The sequence below is a fragment of the Erythrolamprus reginae genome, chromosome 5 (assembly GCF_031021105.1).
Source record: "Erythrolamprus reginae isolate rEryReg1 chromosome 5, rEryReg1.hap1, whole genome shotgun sequence".
NCBI classification, from domain to species: domain Eukaryota; kingdom Metazoa; phylum Chordata; class Lepidosauria; order Squamata; family Dipsadidae; genus Erythrolamprus; species Erythrolamprus reginae.
This window is the reverse complement of record NC_091954.1, coordinates 89,875,000-89,894,811: the sequence shown is the minus strand read 5'-3', so window position 1 is coordinate 89,894,811 and position 19,812 is coordinate 89,875,000. Positions and strand designations below refer to the sequence as shown.

At 37.5% G+C, this 19,812-nt stretch overlaps 1 protein-coding gene across 4 annotated transcripts in view; it reads right to left on the bottom strand.

Moving 5' to 3' along the window:
- Positions 1-227: 227 nt before the first annotated feature.
- MED12L (mediator complex subunit 12L) overlaps positions 228-19,812 on the bottom strand; it is a 228,774-nt gene continuing 209,189 nt past the window's right edge. For 3 of the 4 annotated variants that reach the window (XM_070753437.1, XM_070753438.1, XM_070753439.1), the window contains 7 exons: positions 18,685-18,866; positions 16,570-16,662; positions 14,872-15,086; positions 12,940-13,096; positions 12,034-12,099; positions 4,433-4,514; positions 228-3,091 (listed from right to left, as the gene is read on the bottom strand). In XM_070753437.1, the coding sequence (XP_070609538.1) occupies positions 3,039-3,091; positions 4,433-4,514; positions 12,034-12,099; positions 12,940-13,096; positions 14,872-15,086; positions 16,570-16,662; positions 18,685-18,866 (848 nt within the window). In that variant the 3' untranslated portion in view covers positions 228-3,038. Of the gene's footprint in view, positions 3,092-4,331; positions 4,515-12,033; positions 12,100-12,939; positions 13,097-14,871; positions 15,087-16,569; positions 16,663-18,684; positions 18,867-19,812 lie in introns of those variants that run through there. The other variant, XM_070753436.1, reaches the window with a different exon arrangement.

The following is a 19,812-nucleotide window of genomic DNA, read 5'->3' as shown; positions in this document are numbered from 1 at the left end:
CCACATAGTGCTGGGATGTGCCATCGTTTGCACATTATATATTTAACCAGCGATTAATAGAGCACAGAAATGAATATTATTCTGCATTTGTTATAATTGCACAGTGACAACAAAGAATATAAACCTGAATCAGCAATTTGTTGCAATACCAAATATTTCTAAAATATATTTACAATTGTTAATTATTTTTAAGAAAACAAAGTATATAATAAGGAAAATAGGCATGGTTTCATTTCAAAGGTAAATAATGTTATACATTCAAATTACAAGAAATTTCAAAGATTTTTTTTTCACAATGTGCAACCTAAATGTTTTCACAGTGTACATAGTAGTTCACAGAAGTATTTATTACCCTAAATATTATCATTTCGTTATGAGAAGATAGAAATGCATTGGCTTGGTATTGAAAGTTCAAATTTTATTCTACATCAATTCATTGATTTGCTTAATAGATATTATTTCATCCATAGTAATCCTTACTGTAATTCTATCACAAGGAAATTTATAGTTATGACAGAACATGTGGTAAAATAGTCTCAAATATTTTAAATATGCCCTACATGAAACACATTCAAAAATTTGTTCATCTAACTCTAAAAATACTTAAAATTCACAAAACATTTTCTTCTATTTAATCTTTACCCAAATATGAGCAAATATCACTTCCACAAAGTTAAAATAGTTTCTATTTCAGATATAAATTTGTTGAATAATATAGTTGTGCTTGTGCAGCAAATTTATAAATACAGATGTATTTACATAAATAAAAACAACATTTTAAAGTTCTGAATACCTATCATACAAAACAAAAAGCCATTATTCTAAGGCTCAGAAACTAAAGCCAAGTTCTTACAAACAATTGATAAGATGATAAATATTAGACTCTACCACTGAGATAACCAACCCTGAATTCTACAGTATAACATCAGCTTCTACTTGATAGTTCATTACAAAATGTATCTCCTCACAAAGCTAACACTGTAGGCATGCCTCCTTAATATTTTTAATTGCCATTATATAACACATGGGTGTTAAACTCACGGCATCACATTGCTGTCATGTGACATATCACAAAGTTTTCCCCCTTCACAGAGGCGGGGTGGCTGGGTCCTTTGTGTGATGCATTCAGGCCATGGCCTGCCAGTTTGACACACATGATATAACTCTCCCATTTGAGACATTTTATAATGAAAGCCCTGCAATAAATATCATCAGTTATTGGTTTCCCATTGGATCTGCACTTAATAAATCAGCGGAACAATTTGTCTCCAGAAGTTGTGGTTGCTTCAACCTTTGAGGGTTTTAAGAAATTGGGCAACCATTTATCTGAAATGATATAAGGCAGTGATGGTGAACCTTTTTCTCCCCGGGTGACAAAAGAGCATGGATACACGCTATCACGCATGCACAAGTGCCCACACCCATAATTCAATGCCAGAGGTGGTGAAAACAGTTTTCTCTGTTCCTCAGAGGCCCTCTGGGGCCTGTTTCCCAACAGCCTGTTTCCCAAATTCTGGTGGGTCTAGCAGGCTCGTATTTCACCCTCCCCAGGCTCCAAAGGCTTCTGTGGAGCTGTGGGAGGGTAAAAACGCCCTCCCTCATCCCTCTGGAGGCTCTCTGGAAGCAAAAAATGCCCTTCCAGATCCCCTGTGCAAGCCAAAAATCAGCTAGCTGGCACACACATGCACGCTGGAGCTGAGCTAGGGCAACGACTTGTGTGCCAGCCGATATTGCTCCATGTGCCACCTGTGGCACCCATGCCATAGGTTCACCATCACTGGTATAAGGTTTCCTGCCTGGATGGGGGGAAGGGATTAGAAGACCTTCAAGGTCCCTTCTAACTCTGTCCTTCTGTTTCCCTACATCAGCAACCTATGACGTGTTAAAGTAAGGGGCCAGGGGTCTTATTCATGAAATATTTCTCATCTATGGAAATATGGATATAGATATATACCTTCACACCTCCACATAGATACATGCATATGTCCACATGTGCACATATGCATGCATGCTTCATACACAAACACACATATACATTCTCTGGCATGTTGAGTGCTGGATTACTAGAAAAAGCATTAATTCTAATAGATCTCAGAATCATTTGAATCATCATCCACAACAATTACCTATTTTAAAATTCTTGAAATTATTTTGGATCATTCATAGACTACGAAATAGCAAAAGGTCATCTTAATGTGCAGTGAAATATCTAGTGAAAACCGTAGGAGTATGTCTCTAATAATGTTTCTGAAAATAGAGGAAGCAATCTGAAGGAACACAATGTTTCTTATCTATCTAAAGATGCAAGCTGTAATTCTTTGAAGAAAGGGCATAATGTCAGCAGTGAAATGTATGGGTAGTAGGTCATCCTGTACTAGATTATAGCATGAAATTAGCTGTGAAATATCCAACACCAGCTAACCTTTTTCCTCCTCAAAAGTAAGATGTGCAGTGAAAATAGGCTTTGAAATCACATTTTGATTCTTTGCATGTCCTCACTGAAAAATACATTTAGCAATTTTATTAGGGTTCAATTATGGCTGCAAATCAAGAACTGTGGAGTAAATTTGTAGCCCAATATGCTTAGCACAGGACATGGAAAAAAAATTATGCCACTGTTATATAAATATACAGATGACCAAAAATTAGCAAATGGGGCGAAACTAAATAATAAATATATAAATAAGAAAAGAAATAAATAAAGGTGTATTTTTAGTCAGAATTTGGTCCAGCGCAATATTAAGGATTTTGTATTTTTTTTTTAAAAAGACAAAAATATCCAGGACTTTTTACTCTCCTAAAAAAAAAAAAGGTCTAAAGCACCAAATCCATTTTTTTTTTGCAGCCACAGGTTAAATCCCACATAATTTATATTTCTGTAGTTTGCTGCAGGTAAAACATAAAATTATCTATTTCCTACATATTCACATTATTGGCAACACATACACGCCCACACATGGGGAAAGTAATTAGTGCAACAAATTCTGCTCTCCCTGTTCTTCAGTGCAAATACTTTCTCTTCCTGAAATCTTTCAGATTCAGAAGTGTGGAAGATGACCGTATGGATTCACACCTTGCTGGGGCTGGTTACCTAAGGAGGGGAAAAAATGCTGTATGTCATCAAATTAAAATCCCATATAGCAGGTCAAAATATGTTTTTAGGTAGCAATTGTAGGAGTGGTGGTTAGAAAGCCTTAATTTCAAACAAAAATTAAGTTTTTATGCCTAAAATTAAAATAATCATTATCCAAAGGCGTTTGTACATGGGGCAATGATCCTTAAGGATCTTAACATTTTTTTTAATGATAACTGCTGTCTGGTAAGATATAGATTTAGCAAACTTAAGAAAAACAATATACATATACCCTTACACAAACTGTTTTTTTTGTTAAGGTCCTTTTATTTTGGTTTATTTTTTTAAAGAATTTTGGTATTCTGGTTCCATTCCTAAAGTCTTCATGCCACTCATACACCTCTCTTTTATTTAAGGAAAATAATGGTTAATAAATAAAAGCAAAATATGAAAACCTTTGGCAAAACCCAAAGATGCTGTTTTCCAGAGAACCATGTGAGAGTATATTCGGATTTTAGGAATTTGGTCCAGCACAGTATTAAGGATTTTTTTTTTTTTAAAGACAAAAATATTCAGGACTTTTTATTCTCTTGTGGTATGATCCATCTGCTGGAATTTCCCAAGGTGAAAGATTTTTTGAATAGACTCAATATTTCATGACTCCCATGAAAACCATTTTTGAGATCTTTGTATCACAATGAGTCAAGGAAGTATGAGCCTGGAAACACATATTTTAAGTGTTTGTTCAAGGATAAAGACAGAGCTCGACCCTGAGATAGATAAACTTTCAGCCTGTTGGAATTCTGAACAGTTGTAAAAAAGATCTTATTTAGACCCATTTATAATCTACTGATATTTTGGATTTGAACTGGAAAGCCTTTGGCTTGTTGGGTTTAGTAACAGATTGTTTTATTGGAGATTTTACTTCTGTAAACTGTCTAGACCCTTTTAATAGATCAGTACACAGGTTTGTAATAAAAAATATTATGGTAATTATTTATATTATTAGTTAGTTAGCTAGTTAGCTATCCAATCTTGAATGTATATAAGTAGATCTCCATCAATTTTTTTTTATAATCACATGAAGAAAACTTTGATATACAGGTAGGCTAACCACCTACCCATGGGAAATAAGATGAAATACAATATTTAAAACATTCTTACTAAACAGCAGTGTGCATACATGTTGAAGTTTTTAAGATAAGGTCTTTATTACTAACAACATTCCTTTATTCTCGAGAAACTATAGCCAGATTTATTATTTAACCATAATGAGTTGGCAGTCACTGATTTCCAAAAACGCAAAAGCCCAGATGGAAAGAAGCAAAAAAGAATCTTTATCTAAAGCTGCATACTTACTTGACAGCTGTTTTTGGAGTTGTCTGACCAGAGCAGCTGTCTGTTGTTGCTGCTGTGTCTGCTGCAAACCTTGTCTTGGGAACTGCAATATTCAACATCAGGAAAAATTAGCAAATTATTCACAGAGACAGCGTATATTGTCTTCCTAATCTCAGAAAATGTCTCTTGTGAAAGTAATGAGAAAGTACTCATTTCCTATGGGCTTTTTTCTATGGCAAATATCTATCTATCTATCTATCTATCTATCTATCTATCTATCTATCTATCTATCTATCTATCTATCTATCTATCTATTTATTGGATTTGTATGCCGCCCTCTCTGCAGACTCAGGGCGGCTAACAACAATAATAAAACATAATCCAATACTAAAAACAGTTAAAAACCCATTATATAAAAACCAATCATACATACAGACATACCATGCATAAAATTGTAAAGGCCTAGGGGGAAAGTGTATCTCAGTTCCCCCATGCCTGGCGGCAGAGGTGGGTTTTAAGCAGTTTACGAAAGGCAAGGAGGGTGGGGGCAATTCTAATCTCTGGGGGGAGTTGGTTCCAAATATGTATCCCTAACCAAATTGTTTTTTCTCCATTAATGCTTTAGGGTTTGGGACCCTTGAATTTTTAGATTTAGAATTATCTAGATAATTCTAGATAACCAAAGATAACCAAGATAACCAAGATAACCAAAACTATTTTAGTAGATATTATAGTTTGCCGTCTTAAATCAGATCATTTATTGAACAGAGTTAAACTTGTCAGTTTTGCACATTCCCATTCACCATCACTACTAACAGGTAATAAAGTAACATAAATAACACAACATGTCAATATCTCAGTTATACAGCTATAGAATGTTGAAGGGATGTAGTATAGGACATCCCTATACAGGAATGCAGTATAGGACAAGTACCGTAAGTGTGGCACAAGTACAGGTAATCCTTGATTTACGAGGGTCGCCCAGAAAGTAATGCACCGTATTTCTTTTCTACAGTAATGATACGAATGCAAAACTTTAGATATACATTATTTGAATTTTCAGGAGTGCCTGTGTAAATGTTGTGTTTCTTCAAACAGATAGATTAGCTGTAGCAGTGTTTCGTAATGGTGTCTGTAAGTAATGTACGTCCCAAGCAGCATGTCCTCATTAAATTTATCACTGCGGAGAAAGAAAATGTTGGGAACATTCACAAATGTTTGTGTACAGTTTATGGAGAATCTGAAGTCGACAGAAGTATGGTGAGGCCATTAGAAGATGGTTCATGACCAGAACAAGGAGTGGTACTGAAAGGGCATACATACCCTTGTGTCTCACTGGAGGAAGGTCATAGAACGGGATGGAGATTGTGGTAAAATAGGGAGTGTAGAAGAAACAACATTCTTTCTTGTGTGTAAGTTTTATTGTGTTATATAATTGTTAAAGGAAAAAAATTACATTCTGGGCAACCCTCCTATGACCACAATGTAACTGTCATCTGTGACAGCTGTAAAACATGTTAACAGTACACTTTTATAAGCTTTTTTTCGGTGGTCATAAAAATAATATAGTAGTTGTTAAATAAACCAATGTGTTTTTTGTTGAAACCATTATAATCAATACACTCACATGCACGCACAAAATTATAAAATAAAGAGTCAGTTTTGGTCTAGTGGTTAAGGCACCAGGCTAGTTCGCCGCTTTGAATAATTTGTGAATATAATAAAGGCGAAATATAAATAAATAAATAAAAATTGAAATACATTAAGTACAAAATTCTAACATAGCCATCATAAAATATGGCGTTCTTTCATGCTGCCATTAAGTCTTCAAGTGTACTGTCATCAGGACCCAAAGGGCAGGTATACATATGTATATCTCCGGGACCGCCTTCTGCCGCATGAATCCCAGCGACCGGTTAGGTCCCACAGAGTTGGCCTTCTCCGGGTCCCGTCGACTAAACAATGTCATTTGGCGGGACCCAGGAGAAGAGCCTTCTCTGTGGCGGCCCTGACCCTCTGGAACCAGCTCCCCCTGGAGATCAGAACTGCCCCCACCCTCCTTGCCTTTCGTAAAGTTCTTAAGACCCATCTCTGCCATCAGGCATGGGGGAACTGAGACATCTCCCCCGGGCCTATACAGTTTATACATGGTATGTTTGTGTGTATGCTTGCTTTTAATAATGGGGTTTTTAGTGTTTTTTAAATTATTAGATTTGTTCTTACATTGTCTTTGTTATTGTTGTGAGCTGCCCCGAGTCTACGGAGAGGGGCGGCACACAAATCTAATAAATAATAATAATAATAATAATAATAATAATAATAATAATAATGATGATGATGATGATTATGTCACCACAATTGTAAAAGGCAGAAGCCACCAGATAGCCCCATTTGTTCAAGGTGGTACCCAGTCAACAATTCACAATTCTTGCCTAAAAACAGCAACCAGAATTTGTGATTGCTGAATGATCCAGTCACATAATATCTTGCTTTATGACTGCATCACTAACAACAACAATACTAGATCCTATAGTGGTCATAAGTCAAGGAGTACCTGGGTTTTACTTTTCCAAGATAACGAAATGGACAGGTAACTCTTATAAAATATTATCGACAATAAAATAGAGGTTTTTTATACACTAAATTCATTTCAAGCTTTCTATCTATCTATCTATCTATCTATCTATCTATCTATCTATCTATCTATCTATCTATCTATCTATCTATCTATCTATCTATCTATCTATTGGATCTATATGCCAATTCTATATTAAGAAGCACTGTTCATATTATTTGAATTTCTTTACCATTAATTTGTTAGAATGGATACTCTTTATGCTAGAATTCTCACAAATAATTGATATTTATCTTAACAATTTTTGTTTATACAAGTTAACATAAATTAATAATAATCCAAAATAAATACTAATATTGACACCAATTCATATGTTTTCAATGCAGTCTAAACTATCAGTGAAGCTATGTTTTATGTAAATATATGTCATTTTATAATTTGGGTGGAGTGCATGTAGCCTGTGGGATGTTAATCTTCTACTAAATGGTAAAACTTTCTATTTGTATCATTGTCTTAACGACTGTATGAATCAGGCCAATATATTATGGATTATGAGATAGATAGAATGGCAGTACCTATAGCCAGTGAAGGGCTACCAAAGTTTTTACTACCACACTGTGGGTGTGTCTAATGCAGGACGCCCTGCATTTTCTTTCAATATCTCTCAGTGCAAATTGTACACTTTGGGGTGGAGCTCCATTTTTGCTACCCCACTGTGTCCCCCCACCCCCGGTCCGGGCAGTAGCCCATCTCTGCCTGTAACTGTAAGTCAGAACTGCCCTTCTACTCAAGACTGAAGATGAACAGGAAATCCTAAACTGCTCAAGTCAACCCATTTTGGACTTGTCCACATTCACTAAAGCCAAATTCACTTTAAAGACTGAAACTAAAGTCATAAAATCCTAGGGGGAAAAAGCTAAAAAAAATTATTCAGATTATATGATAGATTATTATGATCTAAGAGGAGTTTAGAGTTATAAAATTAGTCAAAATGTGCTCAGAGAGTGGGAGACACTATGGGAGTGGGAGACACTGTGATGGGGGAAAATAAACATTTTGAGATATCAAATAAGATGTTATCATTTGTACAAGTCAGAAAAATTAGCAATTTCCCCTCCTTTTTTATCTTTTTGTCAGTTCCTCTGTTAAATGGTTTTAAATGTGCCGGTGATGTGCCAGTGCCTGGAAGCTGTTGGGGCCTGGATGGGTGTCAACAAACTCAAACTCAACCCAGACAAGACGGAGTGGCTGTGGGTCTTGCTTCCCAAGGACAATTCCAGGGTCCACAACTTGGCTGTCCTCCTCGATCCACAGCTCACATTAGAGAAACATCTTTCAGCTGTGGCGAGGGGGGTGTTTGCCCAGGTTCGCCTGGTGTACCAGTTGCGACCCTAATTGGACTGGGAGTCACTGCTCACAGTCACTCATGCCCTCATTACCTCGAGGCTCGACTACTGTAGCGCTCTCTACATGAGGTTACCTTTGAAAAGTGTTCGGAAACTTCAGATCGTGCAGAATGCAGATGCGAGAGCAATCATGGGCTCCCCCAAATATGCCCATGTTACACCAACACTCCGCAGTCTGCATTGGTTGCTGATCAGTTTCCGGTCACAATTCAAAGTGTTGGTTATGACCTATAAAGCCCTTCATGGCACCGGACCAGACTATCTCAGGGACCGCTTTCTGCTGCATGAATCCCAGCGACCAGTTAGGTCCCACGGAGTGGGTCTTCTCCGGTTCCCGTCAACTAAACCATGTCGGTTGGCGGGACCCAGGGGAAGAGCCTTCTCTGTGGCGGCCCTGGCCCTCTGGAACCAACTCCCCCCAGAGATTAGAATTGCCCCCACATTCCTTGCCTTTTGTAAGCTGCTTAAAACTTGCCTCTGCTGCCAGGCATGAGGGAATTGAGATACTCTTTCCCCCTAGGCCTTTACAATTTTATGCATGGTATGTCTGTACGTATGTTTGGTTTTATAATAAGGGTTTTTAACTGTTTTAGTATTGGATTACTATTATATGCTGTTTTATTCCTGTTGTTAGCCACCCCGAGTCTGCGGAGAGGGGCAGCATACAAATCCAATAAATAAATGAATGAATGAATGAACGAACAAACAAACAAACAAACAAACAAACAAACAAATAAAGCATTTTAATAATCCAAGATATTCAGCTGTTTCAATATTTTCTCTTAATATTAACAATATTGAAATTAGTTGCTTTTTAAAAATGTAATCTGCTGAGAAAAAGTCAAACTAAAACTTATATAAGAGAAAGTTGATTTTATGTACACATACACATAGTTCTAGTGATCATGCTTAGCTATAAAAATTTAGATATAAATTTATAGAATAATCAAAATGAAGTATTTAAATAATAGGAGAATTAAGATAAAAGAAAATAATATCTAGTCTTCTAATTTGAATCAAATGCAATTATGTTAGGCTCTCAGAAAATAGGGGGAAAAAATATCTTGCCCATAGGGGCAAGACTTCAATTCAAATGGACAGAAAGGCCCCAATGATGCACTAGTTTGATTTTAATTTATTGCCTACCAAAGCACATTGGTATCCTAAAAACAAAGCAAAATCCACAAAAATTAGTGTATCAGAAACTAAACTAACTATAACAACTAATTGAAAAGTTCAACTTTAGGGATAAAAGTTCTCTTTCATCCATAGCACTGAAAATAAAATTGTAAAAGAAAATTTCTCCCCCCGGGCCTATATAATTTATGTATGGTATGTTTGTATGTATGTATGCTTAATAATTGGGTTTTTAAAATATTTTAAATTGTAAATTATTAGATTTGTCATGAACTGTTTTTATTGTGTTGTGAGCCTCCCCGAGTCTACAGAGAGGGGTGGCATACAAATCTAATAAATAAATAAATAAATAAATAAATTCAGAAGTTGGGTGGCAGGTGAGGATTTGGAAGAACACCATTGATGAATGCTTTCTGCAATTTTGGTTACAATTGATAGGAGTGCATCCTGATTTCCTATTTAACATGCTTTCCTGATCTGTGAGGCAGCACAGATCCTGGCATGGTTTCCTCTGGCTACATAGGTGGTCTCTATTGTGCCTCAGTAAGAAGGCCAGAAGTGATTCTCTTCTGTTTTCTGCATATCTCATTTAACTGCTGGTGAGAAAAAAAAAACATACATCAATCATTGCCCTTAATATAGACTGTGGCTGGAGAGGAGCCAAATTTAATAGTTGGTTAGAGTGATGTCTTTATTCATCTGTTTGAAAGTAAGCACTGTTCTAGCAATCTTCGCACAACCTCATTATCAACTTTGTCCTTTTCTGGCAATATTGCGGCTATCATCTAAATCAGTGGTTCTCAACCTGGTGGGTCAGGAGTCCTTTGGGGATCGAATGACCCTTTCACAAGGGTTCGCCTAAGACCATGGGAAAAGACAAATTACCCATGGTGTTAGGAACTAAAGCTTCTATTCTGGCACCTTAGAACATGACTGACCAATCAGTCATTTACAGTGGGGGCATTCCTCTGAACTTCCTGTCAATCAGCTGAAAGCTCTGTTGGGAAAATTGGTGCTAGACTTATGGTTGGAGGTCACCATAACATGAGGAACTGTATTAAGGGGTCACAGCATTAGAAAGGTTGAGAACCACCGATCTAAATGATGTGCTTATCCATTTGCATTCTATTCTATGAGACATTCTTTCTTTGAAACATTCAAGTTTCCATCATTTAAGAATCTTCTGATTTCATTCCAATAGACTAAAACTGGAGTTCTCAAAGTTATTTCCTTTGGAAAGTGGAAAAATGAAATTTCTGACCATTTATGAAATGTGAAGGCAATATGTTAATGTGGATACTTTTCTCTTCCTTTAGAAATTGACCAACTGTTCCCAGATGTGTATTTTGGCAAAACAAAAACAAAATCATGATTTTTATAGTTAATTTATCCTTTTCTTATACGGAAGCATAGATGAAATGCTTCTCAACTGATCCTCTAAATAAAAATAAATACAACTAATTATTTAAAATGTTAACACCACATCTAAATTTGTTTGTTTTGATCTCCGTGAGAAATTCAATGCAAAATGAAACAAAGACATTCCCAATAAATGGATAAAAGAAGATGGATGTTGATGCACACTATTTGCCTAAAGAGAATGAATCCTTTAACAGTTTCCCTAAATATTTGGAGCACAAAATGCTAGTTATTTCTTTCTATAACTTTAATACTTCTTGGAATAGCCAGGTGATTTTACCACTGCGCTGTTTATTCTAAAGTTTATTCTAAAGTACTAAAGTACTAAAGTTTATTCTAAAGTACTAAAGTTGCATGAAAGCTACTGGCTTTACTCTCAATAATAAGGGCACATGGAGCATTTAAAAAGTGAAAAGTAAATAGACCTCTCTTGACAAGGTCTCCTGCACTTCCTCTGATAATTTTTAAATAAATTAATGCAATCCTCTAAAAGAAATAGTATAATTAAGTCTTTTTCAGTGGAAATAGAAATTATGAAGCATAGAGGACAGAGAACATCTATATTATAACACAATTCACCAGGACGTTGATGATCACAGTTCAAATCAAACACATTTTTAGCAACTATATATTTGATTTAAGCAGACTAGCAGTGAAATTCATCAATAACTAATCCACTAGATGGAGTATTTGTACAAGTATTAAAAATATATACACAGTCACCATCACAATGTATCAGAAAGATGTATCTACTTTCTAACTATGGGAAACACAATATGAATAATATTCCAAGCAATAATTACCCCATTAGAAAATTTTCAGAGCATATAGTGTAGTGTAGTGTAGCCCAGGTGTACAAATTTAATTAATAAATAATAAATAAATAAATAAACACACAAGACACTGAGAAATATTCAAGGCCACTTCACTCTTATTATTGTGAGTGCCTTCTCATATTAATTTCACCTTTCTCCCAGAACATGGAAATGAATAGCAATAATTAGCAGGACATGCTAGTTTAAATCCTATTACGTTCTATTGTGAAAGAACTCCAGAATATGGTTTATTTTGAATATTTGTCTTACAAAAGATTGTTGTTGAGGCTGCATTGCTTGAAGGTTAATGAGTTGTTGATTCTGCTGCTGCTGAAGCTGAAAGAAGAAGAAAAAAGGAAAATGATTGCAATTTTATCTTTTTTTAAAAAAGTATAAATCTTCATGGAGTCAAGCTTGATCCTATTAAATATGCTAACCTATACAATTTCCTAGTAACAATATGGAAATTGTCTTGGGATGTTTTTGCAACCCTTATTGCAATAGAAAGGCAATAATACTATCAACTTTCAGGGGATGAAAATCTTATAGTTGCTCAATAAATGAACTGATAGAAGCTAGAATTCAGGGTATCTAGCAATACCTCCCTTAGGGGTTATATAAAACTTCACTTTTTCCAAAATGGCCATTTTGAGAGCTGACAGCATCGACTGTCCTGGGTTATTTGTGTCCTCAAGTCTACGAAGTAGATCTGATTGAGAGATGGGATCCACAAAAAGGATGTAGTTGTAATTTATTATTGTCTTTCGACAATTTTCACAAACTGCACTACTGAAAACCTAAAGTACACTTAGTAAGGGCTTAATCCTTCCTGAGTATTCACCATCATCAGGCTGAAGTTGTAAGCTTCCTGCTGCTGTAAATATTTATAGCAGCACGAAGCTTACATATATATATATATAAATAATTATCTTATATAGTAAATATGTAAAGCCCTCTCCCCCCAGTTTTAATCCTTCCTGTGATTTCAGGCTCCTAAAATTTTATTTAATGAAGAATTATGAAGATAAGTAATAGAAGATAGAGGAGGCCTACCACCATTCTGAATAGGCATTTCAGAGTAGAGTCTGTATATTGAATAATGGATCATAACCTGCTCAAATGTTGTCTTATGAACACAATAGTCATTTCTAACCAACAAAATTAAAGACACCATACCTGAAGGAATCTTTGTTGCCGAATTTGTTGTTGCCGCTGCCTCATCTGTTCCTGAGACACTTGGACAGAGTAAAGATTTGCCTGGGAAGGTGTGGCTGATACTGCATCCAGAGGTCCTCCAACCAAGTTATTCTGTTGCAATGACTGGTGAGCTGAACTGAGAGACATTTTAAAAATACATAATTTGCAGATATGAAAAATAAAAGTAAAAAAAGTAAAATTGATGAAAAAAACCTTTTTATTTCAAAAATAGTCCATTTTACTTTTGCTCCAACACTGTAAGTTTTTAAGATGTTGGATAAACATTTATCTGAACTGGTATAGGGTTTCCTGCTAAGCAGGGGGTTGGACTAGAAGATCTCCAAGGTCCCTTACAACTTTGTTATTCCATTCTATTCTAAAATAAACCATATAGTAGCAAAGGAGACTTCCAAATTAAATATCCGTCTATTCTATTCTAAAATAAGCCATATACAGTGGTGCCTCTACTTACAAATGCCTCTACTTACGAACTTTTCTAGATAAGAACTGGGTGTTCAAGATTTTTTTGCCTCTTCTCAAGAACCATTTTCCACTTACAAACCTGAGCCTCTGAAACTGTAACCAGAAAAGGCAGGGAGAAGCCTCAGTGGGCCCTCTCTAGGAATCTTCCGGGAGGAAACAGGGCTGGAAAAGGTGGGGAGAAGCCTCCGTGGGGCCTCTCTAGGAGTCCCCTGAGAGAAAACAGGGTCAGAAAAGTGGGGGGAAGCCTCTGTGGGGCCTCTCTAGGAATTTCCCACCCTCCCTGTGGTTTTTTGCAATCGCACATATTATTTGCTTTTACATTGATTCCTATGGGAAAAATTGCTTCTTCTTACAAACTTTTCTACTTAAGAACCTGGTCACAGAATGAATGAAGTTCGTAAGTAGAGGTACCACTGTAGTAGCAAAGGACACTTCCAAATTAAGTATCCGTCTACTTTAAGGATTTGATGTGATGGTTCTGAAATAAAGATGGCTTTGAGAAACAAGAAATTAGCATGTTTTCTCTATTTTCTGATCAGAGTGTACCGATATTGACAACATATTTATTGCCTATATGTAATAAGGATGTGCAAGTATTAATTAGTTGCAAAAACATTTAATGTGTATAACACGAAATTCCGGAGGCTGTGCTTTAAACACCATCCAAGAGGAAGCTTCAGTAATGTTACAAGAACTTAGTATTCCATTCAGCAGAAGATTAAAAAATAATCTTCTAGATAGAAACAAATAGGCGGTAATCATTTAGATGAAACATTAATTTGCAACTGAGAAGCTGTGTATAAAACAAACCATTTCCCCCCTATTCACTACTATGCATTAAGATTGTAACATGCTTTTCACGATACCCTCAAATGATGAAATTTGTGCAGAACAGGTCCAACATTTGCCATTCCCCAGTGCAGAAGCTGAATTTATCCTTGCCTATTCGATTCCTTTGGTAGGGGGAGAATAGAGATTAGATCCCTCTATTCTAGAGACCTTCAAACTTGGCAACTTTAAGACTTGTGTATTTCAACTCCCAGAATTCTCCAGCCAGCATGTTTTATGAGGCAAGGGGATTTCCAAATGTATTTGCATCAGCTTAATTCCATCTAGTCTGAGTAATAAAAAGACTGAAATCTTGCTTGAAGCTAAATGTAATTCAAAGCAAAGTGGGGCTTGGGAAATAGCATAAAAACAACCTGTCTAGGGCTGACTGTTTGTATAAGTTTTCTTCAGTCTGATCCGCTTCTGATGTTTAAAGTTTCAACTCTAATTTGTTTTTTCCTTCAAGTTAAGTAGTACTAGGAAGCCCAAATGGTTTGGAAGGAATTAGATTGGCTGAATCAGAATTTATGAGAAATGCATCAATTTATTTTCCCCCCAAAACATCAGGTTAACAAACCTCTGGAATTATAGGAGTCTTACCGCTGATTGCCTGCTAAAGGCTGAAGGTAGGCAGCTGCTTGCTGATGGATGTACCCGCTTGGCTGCTGTTGCATCTGCCTTAACCTTTCCATTAAAGCTGGACTAGAATGAGTTACTTGAAATGATCTAGGATTGTAGGTAGGTGAAAGAACTATACCACCGGTCTGTTGAGATGGCATCTGAGAACTATACATTGTATAGCCATGAGGAATTGTCTGTGTGGAAAACAGTTCAAAACACATGATTTTAACTTTTAGTTTTTAAAATATCTATACATTTTATTAGTTTTAAAAATAGTGTAACTTGAAATAGGAACTTCGCATCTCATCTTCTTTCTTAGGCTCAATTGACAAAATTGAATGGGTCCAAAGACGGGCTACAAGAATGGTGGAAGGTCTTAAGCATAAAACGTATCAGGAAAGACTTAATGAACTCAATCTGTGTAGTCTGGAGGACAGAAGGAAAAGGAGGGACATGATCGAAACATTTAAATATGTTAAAGGGTTAAATAAGGTTCAGGAGGAACCTTTTAATAGGAAAGTGAACACAAGAACAAGGGGACACAATCTGAAGTTAGTTGGGGGAAAGATCAAAAGCAACATGAGAAAATATTATTTTACTGAAAGAGTAGTAGATCCTTGGAACAAACTTCCAGCAGACGTGGTTGGTAAATCCACAGTAACCGAATTTAAGCATGCCTGGGATAAACATATATTCATTGTAAGATAAAATACAGGAAATAGTATAAGGGCAGACTAGATGGACCCTGAGGTCTTTTTCTGCCATCAGTCTTCTATGTTTCTATGTTTCTATGAGTGTTCTAGCTATTTCCAACAGCAATAGCACTTAAAGTTATATACAGCTCAGGGCTTGGTCCTAACTTGCCTCACTGCCAGTTCGCTAACTCCCATGCCGTGTGGCCACACCACATGGGCGTGCGCATGTGCAATGCTGAAAAAACTAAAAGTTTTTAAAGCCAAAACCAAGATGGCAACACATGCACAGTGTTGGAAGTCCAGCTTCTGCACATGCTCAGAAGAAGAAAAAAAACTAGAAACAAATCAAAACTGTTTTAAAAAATTATAAATTATGGCAGCTTCCACTGAACAGGTTCTGTGACATCATTGTGACATCACCAGCAGGTTGTTTCCAGTTCAGACAAACCAGTCGGAACTAGGAAGAACCCACCTCTGAAACTGCTTTATAGTGCTTTTACAACCTTCTGCAGTGTCAGGGTCTACAGAGCCAGCATATTGCCCCAACAATCTGGGTCTCCATTTTACCCACCTCTATTCATACAGATCTCATGTCAACTTCATTTTTTGTTTGTTTGTTTGGCAGAAAATCTGGATGACATGGAAGAAATTAAAGATAGAGAACTAGGTGTTTCCCTGTAGCGCAATTTAGGTGAAAATGAGTAGACCATCTATGGTTACAGTAATTTTTTAAAAAGTTTCTGAAGTTGTGTCACCCATAGTTTTGATATAAAAATATTAGTTCCCACAAATAATATTTATTAGTGGTTATCTTTTGTCTACAACAACTGGATAAGGCCATTCATGAAAGGGGGACTCGTGAAAGACACTGGCCATTTTCAGAACTCTCATATTTTTCAACCATTATAAAACCAAGATTACTAAATCCACCATCATATTTATCTGAATCCCACCGAACCAATTTTTAAGAGGGATGCTGTACCTGTGATTGCTGTATCCCCGGATACTGTGTTAGCTGAGAAGACGAAGGGCGGACTTGCTGAGCAAAAATGGAAGCCTGTTCAATGGTAGAACCCTGTAAAACAGTTCACCAATAAAAATAAATGCTGCTTGTTATATATTAAAAGGTTACCAATCTAAACATGCTCATTTTGATCCAGTTTAACCTAATAATTAAAATCCCAGGCTAGAAATCAGGAGATAGTAGAGTTCCATGGTGACCTTAGACCTCAAAGTCAACTGGGTTAGTACTCTTAGCTGAACACACCCCACTACACTGCTGTTGTGGGTAAAATGGGAGAAGGAAAGATACCGTGTTTCCCCGAAAGTAAGACAGTGTCTTACTTTCTTTTTTACCCCCAAAAGCCCCACTACGTCTTACTTTCGGGGTATGTCTTACATTGGAAAAAAATTGAAAGGGTCGTGTTCCCGAAGGCATCTCCCCAGAGTCCAGAAGGGCAGCTGCGGGACAGGAGCCTCGTGAGCCCTTTTCCAAGTTCAACCTCAGGGCTCCAAGCGGCGTGCACGCGTGGAGCCACAGACGCGTGTCGGGGAAGCATGTGTCTGGAGGGGAGGAGCCGCTCTGCGCAGTTGGGCAGCCCCACCTGCCTGCCGGAAAGGAGGCGGGCGAAGGAGGGCGCAGCTCCGGCCGCTCGCCTCGGAGCTGGTCGGCCTCGCTGGCCGCTTGCAGCCGAGCCTCGGCAGGACTCGGTTGCTGGGACGAGCGCCTTCGCTGCAAGCCGCCGCCCGCTTGGCTCGCTTCGGACCAGCGGCGTCCTTCGCTTTGCCAAGCCGGGGAAGAGGCGGTGGCGCTGCAGCGAGGCGAAGGCGAGGGGCGCACGGGGAGCTTGGAAGTGACGTCATCGGGCTCCCCCTCGGCAATACCCCCGTGTTTCCCCGAAAGTAAGACATATGTCTTACTTTCGGGGTACGGCTTATATTAGCCGACCCCCCTGAAACCCCCGATACGTCTTACAATCGGGGGTGTCTTACTATCGGGGAAACAGGGTATTAGATATCTTTGCTGCCTTGAGTTAATTATAAAAATAATGAATTAAAAATATCTAAAAATAAGTGGTAACAGCAATAGGTGCAATAGTAATAGCACTTAGATTTATATACTTTATTATTTATTTTATTTATTTATTTTGTCCAATACACAATGAGGGTTTTAGTGGGCATATATCTATATACACATAGTAAAATACATGATGATGGTTATAGAGGAGATACTCATAGTAAAATATATCTAAGAAATAATAGAAAAGAAGGTATAGTAATAGAACATATCAATGAAAGAATAGGAGAAGAGATATAGGAATAGAAGAAAGGTATAGGAGATATAGGAGAGCAATAGGACAGGGGACAGAAGGCACTCTAGTGCACTTGTACTCGCCCCTTACTGACCACTTAGGAATCTGGATAGGTCAACTGTAGATAATCTAGGGGTAAAGTATTGGGGGTTTGGAGATGACACTATGGAGTCCGGTAATGAGTTCCACGCTTCGACAACTCGGTTACTGAAGTCATATTTTTTACAGTCAAGTTTGGAGCGGTTAATATTAAGTTTAAATCTGTTGTATGCTCTTGTGTTGTTGTGGTTGAAAGTGAAGTAGTCGCCGACAGGCAGGACGTTGCAGCACATGATCTTGATATGATCTGATATGCTTCATAGTGCTACACAGCCCTAGCTAAGTGATTTGCAGACTCAGCATATTACCCCCAACAATCTGGATACTCATTTTACTGATCTTGGAAGGATGAACAGCTGAGTCAAACGTGAGTAAGTCAGGATTGAACTGACAGTGAGCAGTGACCTAGCCTCCAGTACTGCATTCTAACCACTTCCTTACCACGGCTCTTGGTACAGGTGGTTGATAGATTGATATGTAATTTATTGCAAGTACTGTAGGTCACTTAAAACACATTTAGTGTAATAGTAAACTTGTGGGATTAAAACATCTTTTTAAGTGACATTGTTTTTGTGGGCAGATTAAGTGTTATAATATCTCCTCTAACTGCTGTCCAGTTTTCCGTGCAATCATTGCTCATCCATCCCACTTCTAAATATAAGACAACACAGTTTGAAAGGCCTTGCCTGGCTCTGATGCCTTAGGATCCGCTGTTGTTGAAGCAATTGTTGCTGCTGCTGATGAGAAGAAATAGTGTGAATTGCTGGGGGCTGCATCATATTGCTGGAACGTCTCTGCAGCATGTTAGAGAGCACTTGTTTTGTGTTGCTTGGCACAAAGGAGCCTGTGGGGTCCAATCTGGAACAACCTTCAAAGACATTGATTAACAGAATAAATATAGGATCACTAAGCCTACTCCAGATATGATGCTACAGGTTGGGAATCAAGCTGACGACTCTGTTGTTGTTGTTGTTGTTGTTGTTATTATTATTATTATTATTATTAATAATAATAATAATAATAATAATAATAATAATAATAATAATTAGATTTGTGTGCCGCCCCTCTCCGTAGACTTGGGGTGGCTCACAATAGTGATAAAATCAATACATAATGACAAATCTAATAATTAGAATCTAAAATAACAAAAGTACATTTTAAAAAGTCTAAAAAGCAAGGAACCCCCACTATATAAAAAACATACATACAGTCATATCATGCACAAAAACTACATAGGCAGAGGGAGATGTCTCAATTCCCCCATGCTTGATGACAGAGGTGGGTTTTAAGGAGTTTATGAAAGGCAAGGAGGGTGGGGGCAGTATATTTTATTTTATCTACGCTGAGAGCATATGCACCAAGACAAATTCCTTGTGTGTCCAATCACACTTGGCCAATAAAATTCTATTCTATTCTATTCTATTCTAATCTCTGGAGGGAGCTGATTCCAGAGGGTCGGAGCTGCCACAGAGAAGGCTCTTCCCCTGGGTCCCGCCAGATGACATTGTTTAGTCGACGGGACCCGGAGAAGACCTAACCGGCCACTGTGGGACCTTCGTGCAGCAGAAGGCAGTTTCGCAGATACCCTGGTCCGGTGCCATGAAGGGCTTTATAGGTGATGACCAACACTTTGAATTGTGACCGGAAACTGATCAGCAACCAATGCAGACTGCGGAGTGTTGGAGTAGATTGGCATATTTGGGAAGCTGTTGTTATACCCTCAAACCCTAACAGCTTCAATCTTAAACTGTCTATCGTGGATCTCGCCTCATTTCCAAGAGGTCCATAAAGGGACATGCATAAGCGCACCAGCA